Here is a 15,056-nt window from a genome sequence, read left to right on the forward strand (position 1 = left end):
TCTTCAGATGGGTGATTGTATTTATTCTCTTGGTTTAGTTCGGGTACTCGTGGCTCCTGAGAAGTGGAATGCAAACTCTGATTTGTCTGCGTTGTGGTTTTCAGATCTGTGATCCCCAGAGTTTTGCATACTGTGTGTAGCTGCTGTCACATTTAATGATCCAACAAATGTCTCCAACAAAAAAAGAACAGGAAAACCTGACACTTATGGCAGTTGAAAAACCACCCCAGAAACATGATACTTGATTGTAATAAACTGACGTGAAGTTGTGGCTTGATCATGCTTCCAGATATTAATGGTCTGTCCTTCAGCTCAGGCTGAAGAAGCTGAGAACAGAGAGCATATACACTCACTCAACTTTGTCTACAATGTCATGAATTTAGAATTCTATTGTCCTCACTAACATAGCTTTGGTATTCCTCTGTCTTCATCATCATTACTTTATTATAACTTCATTGTTCCAGAAACTTCCTGAAAAACCCATGTATATGCACATCAAACTGTTCAGTTCTTTCTTCAACAGATCATATCAGACAACTCACATTCACATTCACAGTGCTCATTTCCAAAAATTGCTATCTACAACTCCTTTGTTTGTTATCAATAGTATGTGGGAAATGAATTTAGTAATCAGTACATGTTGTCTCAAAACACTGAAGAAATAGATTAGAAAATAATTCAAACAGATTGTGACAATCTAGAACATTGTTTTGCTATTTAAAAAAATATGAATAGATCTGGAAGAAAATATGACGGAGTTTTTACCTGTGTGCAAAAGAGCCAGATTGCAAAAGAAAGGGGCTTTTGGAAGAGAGAAAATATATGGTATTTATAGCTCCATTTAACATGGCAATCATATTGTTTTGTTTGTTTGCTTGTTTTGTTTTTGGCCACGTGACATGTGGGATCTTAGTTCCCCAACCAGGAATTGAACCCGTGCCCCCTGCAATGGAAGCACGGAGTCTTAACCACTGGACCACCAGGGAAGTCCCGGCAATCATATTATGATTGGATAATGTTTGGGTCAGTTTTAGCAGACACCAGGAATTCCCATTATTAATTAAGCAAAGAAATAAACAAAAAATGGGATCTCAGGAACAATTTTTGGATACCCCAGCCATTCCTAGATCCTGTGGTTTTTGTAATACATGCCTGGTTTAGTAATGCCTGCTGTGCATGGCTTGTTTAGGAAGACATGGATTTTAGAAATAGAAATTATTTTCCTCTAGAAATATAAATGTTTCCTGAACGGAGAACAGAGGGCAAACTGTCTTGATTCTTACCCATGCTTTAGCATATCTCTTTAATGATAGAAATATATTGGTTGTCACACAAGATTACTTTCTGTTTTAAAATCCTGAATTAATACGGATAATTGTTTTACTTTTCACTTGTCACTTTTCTAGACTTCATGGGCTCACCACCTATATATATTTGCAAGATTAAAACCTATGACTAATTCAGCACCTCAAGTGTACATTACAGAATGTTTACAGGTAAGTGACTAAAGGGTTCTGTTGCTAAATGCTTTAGAAATGCAGAGTGATACACAGTTAGATAGGTTTCTTTACTTCAGGATTTCTCAAAGCTTTTATTATGTTCATGTGCATTGCGAATCTCCAAAGGGCCTTAGAGCATGCACTGTTTCTCAAAATTATTTAGTCAGGGAATCCTTTTAGTGGCAAAATCCTGCTACATCCATTGCATTTTTAGTGATCATCATGATGTCTTCTTTGGATTCTAACATCACAAACAAGCACATTGAAACATCACAGTGAAATTATTGGGATATGGTTCTATAGGTGGTGGTTAATTCTCACATTTTTTTCTTGAGCTGTATCCCTATATTTGGATACACATCCTGTGAGGATCTAGAGCGTACTACAAGTTCTTTTTTTTAATATATAAATTTATTTATTTGTTTATTTATTTATTTTTGGCTGCATTGGGTCTTCGTTACTGCGCTTGGGCTTTTCTCTAGTTGCGGTGAGCGGGGGCTACTCCTCGTTGCGGTGTGCGGGCTTATTGCGGTGGCTTCTCTTGTTGCAGAGCATGGGCTCTAGGCGGACGGGCTTCAGTACTTGAGGCACGTGGGCTCAGTAGTTGTGGCTTGCGGGCTCTAGAGCGCAGGCTCAGTACTTGTGGTGCACGGGCTTAGTTGCTCTGCAGCATGTGAGATCTTCCCGGACCAGGGCTCGAACCTGTGTCTCCTGCATTGGCAGGCGGATTCTTAACCACTGCGCTACCAGGGAAGCCCTACAAGCTCTCATAAGGACCTGCTAATCTTCCTTCCAGCTCCCATTATTATTCTCATACCCTCTTGCTTATCATTGGGCTGAACCATTAGATTAGGCAGCTAGGGATTTGTTCCCTAACTAACTCTGTTTTCTGCAACTTGAACAATACCTTGCCTGCCACTTGGATATTTTCTTTCCAATTCAGTTATAGCCACTAAGTTTCAAGTCAAGGAAGAATTTTGATCTGTGTTTAACATCCTCCAGTTAATCACAAGATTCCTCTTTACTTTTTAAATTTTATTATTTCATTAATGACATTTTGGAGATATAGCATCCAGCATGCGTTTTGTTTTGTACTAAGCAACCTCTTATAATGGCCATCATTACCAATATTAACCTGCATGGTCGGGGTGGGAGTGGGGAGAGAACAGGATACGTGAGGATTATTTGGGGAAGGGTTGAGCTTTTGAAACTGCCCTCGCAGACATCCCAAGCAGCATAAATAGTTGTCCTCAGTTTGCTAAGGGGTAAACATGGCTCATGAGATCCATGGAGTGTAATGAACAAGACTGTTCTAGATTTTGATAGGCTCACTCGGGTCAGATTTATGCTAGAATGGCTCAGTTCTTTCCAACAGTTTTATAATGTCATTTTATTTTACTTTATCTAAATTAAAAGAAAAAAATTGATTCGAAGTAAAAAGTTAAAACTCAGTATTTTAATACTTTTGTAAAATGTTTCTTAAGAAAGTATTATCAGGAACTAATTGTAATTACATCCCATGGCAGCCTGGGACCTCTTCTCATTTAATTACAAATTGAACATTTGTGGTTTCTGGACTGACAACAGAGCAAAATGTGGGCAAATTGTCAATTAACTTTTCCTAATTACTCATGTACAAAATTCAAAACAGTACCAAAAAAATAAGCTATCTGTAAAAGAATAGCTGAACCCAAGCATACACTGCAAATATTCCCAAATTATGAAAACTATGTCACCAATTGGAACGCCTGCAAAATGCAAGATTAGTGCCAAGTTGGTAAGTTTAAACAAAGTGCAAATAAATTGCGTGTTTCTAGACAAATGCTTGTCAGGGTATGATATCACATGTATCTACTCATTTGGTCAATGTGAAGAACCTCCTGTGTATTGTGTATTCTTCCAGCTAACAATTTAAACAAAACTTCTGAGCAGTTTATAATAATATCCCTTTTATTCCATTTTTCACCTATGCTTTTTTCTTTCTTTCTTCTTTGTTTTTATTTTTTCTAATTTTAGTGCCAGTCCTTTTCTATCAGGAGGTCTTCTGCTTCTCCTAGGATGTGGGGCAAAGACATGCTAGGTTTTCCTACTTGTGTTTCCTTCTGAAATTGGATTGATAGCCTGGGGAGGAGGGGCTGATCTTCTTGATCTTTGTTTTAAAAGAAGGCTTCCTAAAAAGGCTGCTTCCTTCCCACTCCATTGAGGCAGTGGACATCATGCCCAAGGAAATGGACATTATAGTATTCTGGCCCATGTCCTCTGCTTTGCCTCCCTCTAAGTTTATAAGGTGAAACCTGATGGCTCCTCCCCTTAGCTACACCCTTTGTCCTGTGACTCCACAGTTTGTCTCACAAAAGAGGTGGAATCTACTCCCCATACCTAGCCTTATAACTTGCTTTGACCAACAGAATTCAGTAGAAGTGACGATGCACCAGTTCTCAGCAAAGCCCATCTGCAGTCCCACACATCTGTCATTGCACAAAAACACACCCAGTTAGTTAGGTTGCTAGTGGATGAAAGAACCCCGCCTAGGTGCCACAGTCATCCGAGTCTAGCCATCCCACGTCACTCAACAACCTGTCAACTCCAGACATGTGAGCAAGTCCAGCTGGGATCAGAAGAGTCCTGCCCAGATCAGCTGAACCTCACATCCCATGAGCTAAATAAATGATTATGAGGTTTAACGGCTGCTGTGTCACATTATAGTGGCAATAAATAACTAATACCACAGGTAGTGAATGTAATGGGATTGTGATTGGTTCCTGGCCTCCATCTAAGTTTCACTCTTGTTAATTAACCTCACAAAAACACAAGCTGATATCATATGTCAGTGAACTGTGGGGAGCCTACTTACAGTGTTAGGTGGTGTGGTATTAGCGGTTTCAACAAATTCTCGAGTGATTTAAAGGCCCCTGAAAAAGTTGGTCTACTGAAACAGTTGAATGGTGGCGGTCCAGAGGGGTGGGGGAATATCCAAAAGCAAACTACATTCTTTATATATATATATATGTACATTCTCAATGATAGAATAAGCTGAAGGCTTAGGCTTAGTATAAAAACAAAACTTTTTCATTTGTTCTCAGCTCCATTTTCAACTACCTACTGAACAGGTTGCTGGAAACCAACAATTGGTTCTTTAGGAATGCTTAATGTGGATATTACTTTGAGGTAGACAGGATGTTTTAAATGTACGCTTATTGAAATGGATCGATTTTCTTTTTTTTTTTAAATTTTATTTATTTATTTTTGGCTGCATTGGGTCTTTGTTGCTGCGCAGGGGACCTTCTCAAGTAGGCTTCTCGTGGTGGCTTCTTTTGGTGTGCAGCACAGGCTCTAGGCCCGCGGGCTTCAGTAGTCGTGGCGCACAAGCTCAGTAGTTGTGGCTCGCCGGCTCTAGAGCACAGGTTCGATAGTTGAGGCGCACAGGTTTAGTTGCTTGGTGGCCTGTGGGATCTTCCCGGACCAGGGCTCGAACCCGAGTTCCCTGCATTGGCAGGCGGATTCTTAACCACTGCGCCACCAGGGAAGCCTGATCGATTTTCTTTAACAAATTATATGTTTGGGGTTTTTCTGTTTCACAGATAGCTTTTACTTTTAGAATCAAGTAACATGATTCTCAACGCTATTTCCCCTGGGGTAGCTTCCGAAATGTACTAAATCTCCTACCGGAGTGGTAAAATCCAGTGCATATACAAAAAGGGCATTATTTAAGAGCATGAGGCTAAAAGTGGATTTGGAAGGGTAACCAACTAAATACCAATAGCACCTAAGTTATTAAAACAAAAGCTCAGACGGTCCTCGCGGAGAGTCGCGGCGGTTTCCTGCTTCAACAGTGCTGGGACGGAAGCAGCGCTCACCCGCCGCTCCGGCCGGCCGCTCCGAGCCAGCCCGCGCCACCACCTCACAGCGCCCCCCGACCGCCCCAAGGTCCCCGCCGCCGCCTCTCCCCCGCCGCCCGCCATGACGACCGCGTCCCCCCTCGCAGGTGCGCCAGCACTACCACCAGGGCTCAGAGGCCGCCATCAGCCTCCAGATCGACCTGGAGCTCCACGCCTCCTGCGTCCACCTGTCCGTGTCATACTATTTGGACCGCGATGATGTGGCTTTGAAGAACTTTGCCAAATATTTTCTTCACCAGTCTCGTGAGGAGAGGGAACATGCTGAGAAAATGATGAAGCCGCAGAACCAGCAGGGTGGCCGAATCTTCCTGCAGGATATCAAGAAGCCAGACCGTGATGACTGGGAGAATGGGCTGAATGCAATGGAATGTGCGCTACACTTGGAAAAAAGTGTGAATCCGTCACTACTGCAACTGCACAAACCGGCCACAGACAAAAATGACCCCTATTTGTGTGACTTCTTTGAGACTCATTACCTAAACGAGCAGGTGAAATCCGTTAAAGAATTGGGTAACCAACTTGCACAAGATGGGGGCCCCCGAATCTGGCATGGCAGAGTATCTCTTTGACAAGCACACCCTGGGAATCAGTGATAATGAGAGCTAAGCCTTAGGTTGGCTTCCCGTAGCCACGGGGATGACTTCCCTGGTCACCAAGGCAGTGCATGCATGTTGGGGTTACCTTTACCTTTTCTATAAGTTGTACCAAAACATCTACAAGTTCTTTCCTTAGTACCATTCCTTCAAATAATGTAATTTGGTACCCCCCCCAAGAAAAGAAAAACAAAAAAAAAACAAAAGCTCAAAAGGTTTCATGTACATGTGTTTAACATCCAACATTATTTTTTCCCTATCAATAAGCCTTCTATCTGTAAAGGAAATTGAGAATTATATATATTAGAGAGAAGAGAGGAACACAGAGAAAGAGTGAGACAGTGAGAGTAAGAGAGAGAATGTATTAGTGTGTATGAGAGAAACTGCAGGAAAACATGTAGATTTATCAGGATATAGGCTCTCTTTATATTTTATTTTCATAAATGTACATTCAGAGTCTACCAGTGAACACCGCTGAAGAATATCAAAGTCATCTTGTGTTAAAATTACTTTTATTCAGGATGAAAAATACAGATGTAACCAGATTAGATGATAATCTATGATTAGTTCTTTATACCACATATTTCAAAAGAACTACATATTTATTTCCCCTTGTTGTTACTGCAATATATTTCTTTATATTTATTATTCCTTAGAAGGTTACAATGTAGTGTTTTATGTAGCTTTTCCTTAATAGCAGATGGAGAACATGTTGCACACAATTACAGGCAGAAAAAAATACATAACTTTTCAAAGTAAGGACAAGGAAGACACCAAATCTACAACTTGTAGTTCAGAGTTCAGGGAATTTTTTTTTCTTTAAATAGGTACTTTTACTGGGTATGATGTGGTCTGATAAAAGCTTTAGATTTTTCAGACTGCAGTAGCATAAAGCTATTTCCAACACGATGGATGAAGACGGATCTGAGGTAGAAAGGTGGTCATGGCTTTCCTCTTATATAAAACAATTTTCTTCTTCTCAAAATATCTCTGCTGCAAATAGACACCCTTGTCCCCCAACCCACCCAACCTATTCTAAAAGAGTAGGAATTTCTAACTTTAAGCCTCCTTCTGGCCAGATCCCAGTTAAAGAGAACTCAAAGTTAAAATGTCCGGATGTTTTAAAAGCATATATGCTTGAATCAAAACACATTATTTTCACTTTTTTTGGTTTCTCTACATTTGGTAAATCACATAACATGTTTAAACTGAATCAAATACATGTTAACTCAGAAGCTGAACCAAATACCCAACTGAATGCACTCAAAGGTATAAGGCAGGGTGCCAGCATCTAAGCATTAATTTCATTCTTCTATAGAAGCAGTGATGTGGGCTTTTGATGAACATTGTTCTCAAATGTATTGATCAAATGAAGGGTAATAAAAGGGCTGTTCATTCACTCAAAAGGTAAAATGAGACATTCATTAAATTTGTGTCTGCTTTCAGAAGGAAAATAACTGGGGGCTTCAAGAGTCATAGAGGGCTTGAGTATACATAAACAACTGTAAAACTTTCTTCAAAGGGAACCAAAGACAGCCATGTGTTTTGGTATCACAATTAGGTAAATGTCTGCTGTGTATTGAATGATGAAAATCAAGACCTGGGAACTAGGAAAAGTTGGACCAAGTTTTGTTTCTGCGTCAAAATGAAAATATGCTTAAATGGGCAACCTTTGGTAAAATGATCTTTGAGATTATTATAATCCTGTCATATAGATTGGAACATGAAATAAATAAAGAAATCAAGACCTACTGATACAGAGCAGGGAAATAAAATGCAGGAAAAAAAATCCCAATAGAAATGCCAGTTAGGCCCACAGGATTTTTATTGTGGTTATCCAAGTGATCGCTAAAGAAATAAGTGTACGATGTCAAATAAAGTTAAACAGTATACACAGAGCTGTAGTCTAACCCATAAACATATAATATTTGATTGAAATATATGAACTTATTAATTTGGCCATACCATGGAAACAAATAAAGAAAATCTATTTGGTCATGTGGCTGATGAATTATAAATAACCAAAACATAATGGTAAAAGAGTCAAAGAAACAAATGAAGTTATTGTACAAGGTTAATGTGAAGGAATGTAAAAATGTAAAATTGTCTTCTAATTCTTACGCAATTTTTATGGTTATTAAAAAGGTATCATATTAGAAAGCTCCCACCCACTTTCCCAATACTGTATACAGTATACAAATCAGTGACAAGTGTATTACTTCCAAATACCACTCTGTTCATTAATTTACAGTTGCATAGAAAGGGAAGAAGAAAACAATAATATATGATTATTATAAAAACAAAATATCCTTTTCTCTTTGGATAGTCAGTATTTTACTCCTTCAGTAGAACACACAGTCAGCGCTCAACAGCATGATTCAAAGAGCCATGGAGCTTCTGATGAAATGGAAGTTGAAATTGGCATTTGCTGAAAAGGGCAATACTGTAAGTTAAGAAATGTTGGTTGGCTAGATGAATACTTCACATTGCCTGTGGGAAGGGAAAATAGCACTGTCAGAACAGCATTTACAGAAAACATTACAGGTAGCAGAGATCTGTCAACTCTTAAAAAAAAATTAAAGTGTTTTTTTTTCAGAACTAGACAAGCCCTATTTTGCTTTGTTCAATGGGGACTCTTTACTCCCATGTGACTTTTGTTCCTGGGATGAGGTCCTTTGCTCTCATCCTGAAGTTACTTAGTCTGCTTTTTATCCACTCAGCTGATATAGGGGAAGTCTGGAAGACTTTTATTTTGCCCAGGCTGGAAACCAAGTTAAAATTGAGAAGACTTGTCTTTTTTTTTGCAGGAAGGTACCAATGTTCAGTGATTTAGGCTGGTGTAAGCACCCTGTCTCTCCCTGAGGGTCTGTGGGAGATCTCCTGCAGGGTGGTACCCTTGACAATTCCAACTGGTCTCAGTCCCCAGCTGGGGTCCAGACACCAAGAACTCAAGACAGGAATTACAGTCCAAGGGTGTGCAGTGGTTCCAGTTAAAGGCTCAGGGCCAATGTACATAGGCAAGGGAGGATAGAAATCCAGGCCACACTAAGGGTAGTGGTATCAACCTTTCGAAGAGAAGGTCAAACAGTTTGGTCCATCATCATTAAAACCCATGTCCTCAAATTCTTCTCTGAATGCATCTTTCACTTGCATGCTCTAATGGATATCTGGATCTCCCCTGAAGACACAGCTTCAGCACAGGACTGTTTTTCATCCCTCACACTCCTCAGATATTGGATAGGTCCATACTGTGTTTTTCACAGCACTTTCTCCCTCTCCTCCCTAAAAATACCCAGCTTTGACTCTCTTGTCATCAGACTATACCACCCACTATGCAGTCATCTTCTGGCTCCTTGGTTCACGTCCCCTTACCTCTTGAAGAAAAAATGGCTCACTGTCACTCACTATTTATTTTATTTTATTTTATTTTATTTATATTTTTTATTTTTGGCTGTGTTGGGTCTTTGTTTCTGTGCGAGGGTTTTCTCTAGTTGTGGCAAGCGGGGGCCACTCTTCATCGCGGTGCGCGGGCCTCTCACTGTCACGGCCTCTCTTGTTGCGGAGCACAGGCTCCAGACGCGCAGGCTCAGTAGTTGTGGCACACGGGCCTAGTTGCTCCGCGGCATGTGGGAATCTTCCCAGACCAGGGCTCGAACCTGTGTCCCCTGCATTGGCAGGCAGATTCTCAACCGCTGCGCCACCAGGGAAGCCCTCACTCACTATTTTTAAATGTTCATGATTTCAGTGCTCACATAGATGATTCTTCCAAAATTCTGGCCTCTTAGTTCCTTGAGCTCCTCTCCTCTGAGAATCCGTCCTCACCCTTCTCAGCCACTCATTCGAAGTTGCAAATCTGGACCATCACCAATACCTGCATCCCCTCCAACATTTCAGTTTCAATCATCCCACTTTCTGACAACCCACCTGTACCTTCCCAGCTGACTTCCACTAGGACCCCAACTTCACCCATCCTTTGGTGCTACAACCCATTGATACTTGGTCTCCCATACCTAACACACCCTCACTTCTCTTCCTACCAAACTCAGGTGCTTGTTCAATCATTATCATCAACCCTTTGCCTCTTCCCTTGAACTGCTGTACTCTCTTAGCCAAACCACAACTTCAACTTTGGTTAAATGCAATACTTGGCCTACTCTGGTACTGTGCTCATGAACGTGAATGTTGCTGAAGGGCCACACATAGCCCTGCAGACAGGCCTCAGGTTAAATTCATGAGCAAGAAAGCGGTGGTCTTTAATGCCACCTGGTAGTCACTCTACTTCTCTATCCATGTGCTCTCCTGAGCTCCAAGCAGCTACTACCCATCCTCCAGTCTCTCCTCACACCTCCAATGCCTCCTCCCCATCCTCACTCTCTGCTGAAGCCCCTGCTTCTGACTCACTAAGACATCAGAAGCAGTCAGAAGGCTTTTACTCTCTGGGATGAGGTTCTTCCTTCTCACGAGCTCTCACACCACATCCAGTAATCTACTTCATATTCCTTTGTTGTCCCTCCAGTTACTGAAGATGAACCATCTGTGTTTCTCCTTAAGATCTCAGCCCCTCTTGCCATTAAGGCAGTAACCCAATCAGAGGGTTCACTGTTTCAAAAAGATTCATAAACAAGTTCATGAGAGAAAGTGTTCTCCAAAGATTTACTGTGGTCTTGGGACACATTGTTTCTAAGAGCACCTGATAAAGAAAATACTGAAAGGCACACGGCTATAGCTGCCAACAGTTCTCAGCAGAATTTTAAATGAAAAATCAAAACCTTTTCCCCTCAGAGTAACAAAACCACCTTTGGGTACTGCTCCAGTCATTGCTTTTAAGTCCATGTTCTGTGATAGCTACCTTAAGTAGATACCTGGGAGAACAATGTCAGCCAAATCTATCCAGGGTAACTTTATATAGTACATATGAGGCCTTTAAAAAGCTGTTTGAACACAAAAGGACAAGCACTTGGCATTTCGGGCGTTTGGAAGGACTGGCTTGGGAGGGGTCCCCCTCCCTGGACTGACAAACTGTTGTATTTAATCAACTAACATGTCAAGTAAGTTTACTTATTTACATGGGGAATAAAGTAGCACTAAAATCGATGGTAGCTAATCACTTACTCTAGGTTATAATCTATAACACCCAAACCAATCAATCCATTAACTCTTACCTGTGGCCTGCTGGGGAGATTTGCTGAAAGAGAAAACAAAAGTAATCAATTGAAGGTGGTACTGTGGTTCCCCCTTTCAGGCATGCAAAAGTGTGGACTGTACCATTCCTAGCTGTTAAGTGGATGTTAATAAGAAAAGAACAGGTTTGGGGTTTTTTTTTTTTTTTTTTTTTTTTGCCTAGATGCTTTAACAGGGATAGTTTCCCTAGTTAGCTTCTCATATCTCATGTGCTGTAAGATACAAAAATTCCACCAAAATATGCAAAAGATATGCCAGCTCTCTCAAATAAGTACACACTAAAGCATTCAGTGAGTAATTAGTTTTGCAAAAAAATCTCAAAATTTCCTGTTGAAATCAAGCCATATATTTAGTTTATGTATTAGAACAGAGCAAATTCTGTACATTCTACTGAATAGTACAGATTCTGACCAAGAGGTCATTGGGGAAACGAAGGAGCCCAAATCTTTAGTTTCTGCCCCCCTTACCCCAAAGTCTAGGAAGATGGTGGCAATGTGTTTGCGTCAAGGAAGGGTCTGGCCTAGTCCTCAGCACTCAGAAGTCTTCTAGGAACTTGGGCTAATTGTGCCTTCCATGGGCTCAGTTAAGAGCATCAGAGAACTTAGAATATGGTGTCTAATTTGCCTTTGCATCTGAGCAGCTCAATTCCTTCTTGGTTACAGAGGCCATGGGACAGTGTAGCTGATCTGGTGGGACCTGGGAGGGCAGGCACTAGCAAGTCTCTTCTTTAAGGCCTCTGCTTTTTCATCTCTCCCTTTTACTGTGCCATCTCAAAATTATTGGACTGGTACTCAACACTGGGGGACAGAGGGAGCTCCACCCCCCAGTGATGGTAACATCTTTTCTGGGTCAAATAAGAATTGTCCCTAATCAAACAGCATGTCACTCCTTTCATCTCTCATTTTTCTTTGCTGAGGGAAAAAAAAGACATCTGTGACCACATAGTGGGTGCTTTGTGAGAAAGAAAGGGAGCAAGAAGGGCAACTTCCTTATGATGCCTGGAGGGAAAGTGTGAGCCCCAGCAGTACTGGGGGGAATGATCAGGTTACAAAAGCCTAGTCCTACCAGGCATGTAAATTATATCAGGAGAAAAAGAGTGGATCTCCTTACACATATGGGAGCTACACCTGTATGGGAACGACACCATCCTGAGGGAAAGCTTAGTTGCATTAGCATGAAGTACGCCATAGGCAGAGTTATGCTTCTCTTCTCAGTAACAAATACCCAAATCCAAACAGAAATCAAATCCATTTTGCTCCAAATCAACATTTTAACCCTATAGTCTTGTAAATCATACTGAACAAATCATACAAGTATATTTTTTAAAGAAATCAGGAAAACATTGCATTGTAGTAGGTCTTGAGATTTTGATGAACGTCAGTAAAGCTGAATAAATATAGGCAGAAGGAGACCTTCAAGATGGCGGAGGAGTAAGACGCAGAGATCACCTTCCTCCACACAAATACATCAAAAATACATCTACATGTGGAACAACTCCTAGAGAACACCTAGTGAACACTGGCAGAAGACCTCAGACTTCCCAAAAGGCAAGAAACTCCCCACGTACTTGGGTAGGGCAAAAGAAAAAAGAAATAACAGAGACAAAAGAATAGGGACGGCACCTGCACCAGTGGGAGGGAGCTGTGAAGGAGGAAAGGTCTCCACACACTAGGAAGCCCCTTCGCGGGCGGAGACTGCGGGTGGCAGAGGCGGGAAGCTTCGGAGCCGCGGAGGAGAGCGCAGCCACAGGGGTGCGGAGGGCAAAGCGAGAGATTCCTGCATGGAGGACCGGTGCCGACCAGCACTCACCAGCCCGAGAGGCTTGTCTATCACCCGCCGGGGCGGGCGGGGGCTGGGAGCTGAGGCTCGGGCTTCGGTCGGATCCCAGGGAGAGGACTGGGGTTGGCGGCGTGAACACAGCCTGAAGGGGGCTAGTGCGCCGCAGCTAGCTAAGAGGGAGTCTGGGAAAAAGTCTGGACCTGCCAGAGAGGCAAGAGACCTTTGTTTCGGGGTATGCGAGGAGAGGGGATTCCTTCCCAGTGTGCCCACCAAAGGCAGAGCACTGCCTAAGTGAGCTCCAGAGATGGGCGCGAGCCGCAGCTATCAGCTCAGAACCCAGAGAAGGGCATGAATGGCTAATGCTGGTGCCGCTGCCACCAAGAATCCTGTGTGCAAGCACAGGTCACTGTCCACACCTCCCCTCCCAGGAGGCTGTGCAGGCTGCCACTGCCAGGGTCCCGTGATCCAGGGACAACTTCCCCAGGAGAACACACGGCACGCCTCAGGCTGGTGCAACGTCACACCGGCCTCTGCCGCTGCAGGATCGCCCCGCATTCCAATTATGACTATCATACTCCTCCCGCCCCCCGGCCTGAGCATGTAAGAGTGTCCTAATCAGCTGCTGCTTTAACCCCCTCCTGTCTGGGCAGGTAACAGACTCCTGAGGGCGGTCTACACACAGAGGCAGGGCCAAAACCAAAGCTGAACCCTAGGAGCTGTGGGAACAAGAAAAGAAAGGAAAATTTCTCTGTGCAGCCTCAGGAGCAGCAGATTAAATCCTCACAGTCAACTTGAGGTACCCTGCATCTGAAGAATACCTGAAGAGAAAACAAATGTTCCCAAAATTGAGGCGGTGGACTTTGGGAGCAACTGTAGACTTGGGGTTGGTTTTCTGTGTCTAATTTGTTTCTGATTTTATGTTTATCTTAGTTTAGTATTTACTGCTTATTATCACTGGTGGATTTGATTATTGGTTTGGTTGCTCTCTTCCTTTTATATATATATATATATTTCTTTTTTTTTTCCTTTTCCTCTTTTTGTGAGTGTGTATGTCTATGCTTCTTTGTGTGATTTTCTCTGTATAGGTTTGTTTTTACCATTTGTCCTGAGGTTCTGTCTGTTCGTCTTTGTTTTTGTTTTTGTTTTTGCTTTTCTCTCTTCCTTTTCTTCTGAGCCGTGTGGCTGGCAGGGTCTTGGTGCTCCAGTCGGGTGTCAGGCCTGAGCCTCCGAGATGGGAGGGCCAAGGCCAGGACATTGGACTACCAGAAACCTCCCAGCCCCATGTAATATCAATCAGCGAGAGCTCTCCCAGAGATCTTCGTCTCAACACTAAGACGCAGCTCCAACCAACGGCCAGCATGCTCCAGTGCAGCACGCCCCATGCCAAACAACTAGCAAGACAGGAACACAACCCCACCCATTAGCAGAGAGGCTGCCTAAAGTCATACTAAGTTCACAGACACTCCGAAACACACCACCAGACACGGCCCTGCCCACCAGAAGGACAAGATACAGCCCCATCTACCAGAATACAGGCACCAGTCCCTGCCACCAGGAGGCCTACACAAGCCACTGAACCAACTGCACCCACTGGGGGCACACACCAAAAATAACAGGAACTATGAACCTGCAGCCTACAAAAAGGAGACCCAAAACACAGTAAGTTAAACAAAATGAGAAGACAGAGAAATATGCAGCAGATGAAGGAGCAAGGTAAAAACCCAAATAAATGAAGAGGAAATAGGCAGTCCACCTGAAAAAGAATTCAGAGTAATAACAGTAAAGATGGTTCAAAGTCTCGGAAATAGAATGGAGAAAATACAAGAAATGTTTAACAAGGACTTAGAAGAACTAAAGAGCAAACAAACAATGATAAACAACACAATAAATGAAATTAAAAATACTCTAGAAGGAATCAATAGCAGAATAACTGAGGCAGAAGAACAGATAAGTGACCTGGAATATAAAATAGTGGAAATGACTACCACAGAGCAGAATAAAGAAAAAAGAATGAAAAGAATTGAGGACAGTCTCAGAGACCTCTGGGACAGCATTAAATGCACCAACATTCGAATTATAGGCGTCCCAGAAGAAGAAGAGAAAAA

The 15,056-nt window shown here is 42.3% G+C and overlaps 1 protein-coding gene and 1 pseudogene across 11 annotated transcripts in view; one reads left to right on the forward strand and one right to left on the reverse strand.

Annotated features, from left to right (window-relative positions):
* Positions 1–5,459: 5,459 nt before the first annotated feature.
* On the forward strand, positions 5,460–6,112 carry LOC118905284 (annotated as a pseudogene).
* A 374-nt stretch (positions 6,113–6,486) lies between these two features.
* UTRN (utrophin) overlaps positions 6,487–15,056 on the reverse strand; it is a 504,261-nt gene continuing 495,691 nt past the window's right edge. For all 11 annotated transcript variants that reach the window (XM_036870974.1, XM_036870970.1, XM_036870976.1 and 8 more), the window contains 2 exons: positions 11,154–11,176; positions 6,487–8,481 (listed from right to left, as the gene is read on the reverse strand). In XM_036870974.1, coding sequence (XP_036726869.1) covers positions 8,473–8,481; positions 11,154–11,176 — 32 coding nt within the window. In that variant the 3' untranslated portion in view covers positions 6,487–8,472. The remainder of the gene's footprint in view (positions 8,482–11,153; positions 11,177–15,056) is intronic.

This window comes from Balaenoptera musculus, chromosome 12 (assembly GCF_009873245.2).
Source record: "Balaenoptera musculus isolate JJ_BM4_2016_0621 chromosome 12, mBalMus1.pri.v3, whole genome shotgun sequence".
Classification (NCBI taxonomy): Eukaryota; Metazoa; Chordata; class Mammalia; order Artiodactyla; family Balaenopteridae; genus Balaenoptera; species Balaenoptera musculus.